Genomic DNA, 2,852 nt, shown 5'->3' on the forward strand with positions numbered 1-2,852 from the left:
GTTCTCGCCTCCCCGCCCCTCAATGGGAAAGTGGAGGGCGCTCGGGTGGGCAGGACCCTGGGGCCACCCCACTCTGCGCAGGACAGGCTGGTCTTGGGGGGAGACAGGTGTCCTGCTTGGGCTCATCTCCCACCAACAATGTGGGGTGGGGGTGGGGGGCAGTCCCTGAGGAAGGGTGGGCTCCCCGCTTGGTGATGCAGTGGTGACCCTGCGTGTGCCAGGACCCCCAGAGTCTGTACCAGTCCTGCCAGCCGTGAGTGTGACCTTCACAGCAGGACCTTGCCTGCCGCCCCCGCCCCTGCCCCGTGTGCCCAAGTGTGGCGTGGGGTGGCCCAGGGCAGGGCCTGGTTCCAAGGAGCTGCCGGGCTGAGCGGCTGTTCCTGGGCTTGTGCTGCCCTCTAGTGCCCACTGTGGGGAGTGTGTTTGGAGAGCTGGTGGCTGTGACTTGGTGAATGGACACCGCCCCCCACTTCCCAGACAGGCAGGAGTCCTGCCCTTCTCACTACCCCCCCGCCCCCGCTCACTTTGTGGGGGTGTGAACTTGGTGAGTTTTCCTCCGAGTTCTGGGTGTGCGTGCACTGGGGTTCCGACCTTGTCCACATCCTGGAGCGAGTCTGGTTTTCTCTTGTTTGGAGAATTTAATCTGCCAACAGGGACCCTTCCCCATTGTGTCTCCCTCAAGTGTCTCCCTGACTAGGATGGTCCACAGCCTCCCTGCTGGCCCCTGTGACTCTCAGAACAGGAGGGGCCTCTCTAGCCTGCAGCCTCGTCACCTGGAAGAGGTCCCCCCGTCCTCTGACTCTCCCCCTCTGTGCCATGTGGTCCAGGCTTGGCTGTAGCCCGGGGTGATGGGGCTCTGCTCTCCTGGTTTTGGGTCCTGCCTTGTGCAGCCCGTGGGTCACTCACGTGGGTCGCTGGGGCCTGGGTTCACTGACAGCAGCCGGTCCAGTGCTGGAGGGACCCAGGCGCTGCTCGCCTGCCTGCCCACCTGCCCGTGGTGGCCCTGCCCGAGGAGGGCTTCCCTGTTCAGGAAACACACACACACATATGACCTTACTCCCTTTTCCAGTCTGCCCCATGCCGCTGCCCCTGGATTCCAGCTCCACGATCAATGTCAGTGAATCTTGACGTGACCCTGATATGAAAAGATTTTTATTTCCAAGGCCTCTCGTTTGAAATGGGGGCTCAGGCCTTTAGCATCGCAGGGGCTCTTAGGACGAGGCCAGCTCTGTCTGTAACTAATTGAAGTCATTTGGTCTTTTGTGCTGGAGATGAAGCAGCCCTGGCTCCCCTGGGCCACATTCAGCTGCACAGCCTCTGTCCTTGGGTGGGGTGCTTTGGGCCCTCAGGGTGGGGGCAGGGGGCCGGCTGGTGGTGGTGGTGCTGACCTCCTCTGTCTCCTCACAGGTGTGGCCATCCCTCCACCGCAGCCATGGGGTCTGAGGACCATGGGGCCCAGAACCCAAGCTGTAAGATCATGACGTTCCGCCCAACCATGGAGGAATTCAAGGACTTCAACAAATATGTGGCCTACATCGAGTCCCAGGGGGCCCACCGGGCGGGCCTGGCCAAGGTGAGTGACCCCCGGCCCTGTAGCCACTTTCCATGGCTGCTGCCCTGTAACCCCCCCGGACATGGGGCCCATGAGGCACCCATTAATCCACTCCTTGAGCCCCTTATTTATTAAGGACACCTGTACGTTCTTTCCCCAAGCCCAGCACTGTTTTGGGCACCGGGATCCCTGAGGGCATGGACGCAGGGTGGGACTCAGAGCATCGTGATGGGATGGGCAGCCACCTCACCTCCCTGGGGCTTCGCGGAGTTGATGCTGAAGAGGGCTGACTTTCTGCCTTCATATTCCTCCTTAGACACGTTTTTTGGGAGACTGTCATGTATATGGGCAAGTTCAAACTTTGTGATGGGGTCCAGGGAGAGCGAGTGGCCCCCTGACCCCAGCCCGCCCGCCTGGAGCAACAGGGCACCAGTTCCTCCATCTCTTCCCATGCCTTTCCCACACGGATGTGAGCATGCGCGCATGCCATAGATGGCTGCCCTCACCCTTCTGTGCAGGGGACAGGTCTCGGAGAGCCCCTTCGTGTGCGTGTGAGCCTGTGTATACCTGTGTATACATGGTTCTGCCCAGCACGTAATCTGGGAGATTAATCTGGGAGCCTGTTTGGGGTTCTTTGAGTTGCTTCCCGTATGCCTGTCATTGCGTCTCACACTCAGTCCTCTGTTAGTGATGTTGGGGGTCGCCCAGCCTTTTCTGCAAAGGCCAGATAGGAAATATTTTCAGATTCTTGGGCCGGACTGTCTGTCACCACCTCTCAACTCCGCAGCTGTGGTTGATTCGCATCCCCACAGGCCTGGCTGTGTGCCCATAAAACCTGATGTATAGACATCAAAGTGAAGGTTTCATAGATTTTTCACCCGTTTTGAAATAAGTCTTCTTTGTCATTTTCCCTTAACCATTTAAAAATGAAAAAAAAGAACACGGCGTCAGCTTGCTGGCTGGACAGAAGCAGGTGGTGGGTGGTCCTGGGCCGCAGGCCCTGGGGTCTGTCCCCCAGGCGGGGTCTGCCGTGAGGGGCAGGTGCGCTGGCCCCCCCCATCCTCGGGTGGCTTTGGTGGCCGTGTCATACCCATGCTTTTCGTCTCAGCTGCATGGAGAGCGAGAGGAGCGCCATGGGCCTGTGGTGCCTCCTCCCCCTGATCTCTCTTCCTTGCACACCCCCCTCCCCCGCAACCCCTTTGCACAGACTCAGCAGAACATTCTCATCAAGGGCCCTGGCTCTGGTAGCCCCTGCCTGGTTCTTGTAGGCTCAGAGCCTCTATTTGGGGCTGAGAGATTG

The 2,852-nt window shown here is 59.6% G+C and overlaps 1 protein-coding gene across 1 annotated transcript in view; it reads left to right on the plus strand.

Moving 5' to 3' along the window:
* KDM4B (lysine (K)-specific demethylase 4B) overlaps positions 1-2,852 on the plus strand; it is an 89,971-nt gene that overhangs the window by 7,369 nt on the left and 79,750 nt on the right. The window contains 1 exon segment of the mRNA XM_010828455.1: positions 1,408-1,573. Coding sequence (XP_010826757.1) covers positions 1,433-1,573 — 141 coding nt within the window. The 5' untranslated portion in view covers positions 1,408-1,432.

The sequence above is a fragment of the Bison bison genome, unplaced genomic scaffold, assembly GCF_000754665.1.
Source record: "Bison bison bison isolate TAMUID 2011002044 unplaced genomic scaffold, Bison_UMD1.0 scf7180017864492, whole genome shotgun sequence".
In the NCBI taxonomy this organism is placed as follows: domain Eukaryota; kingdom Metazoa; phylum Chordata; class Mammalia; order Artiodactyla; family Bovidae; genus Bison; species Bison bison.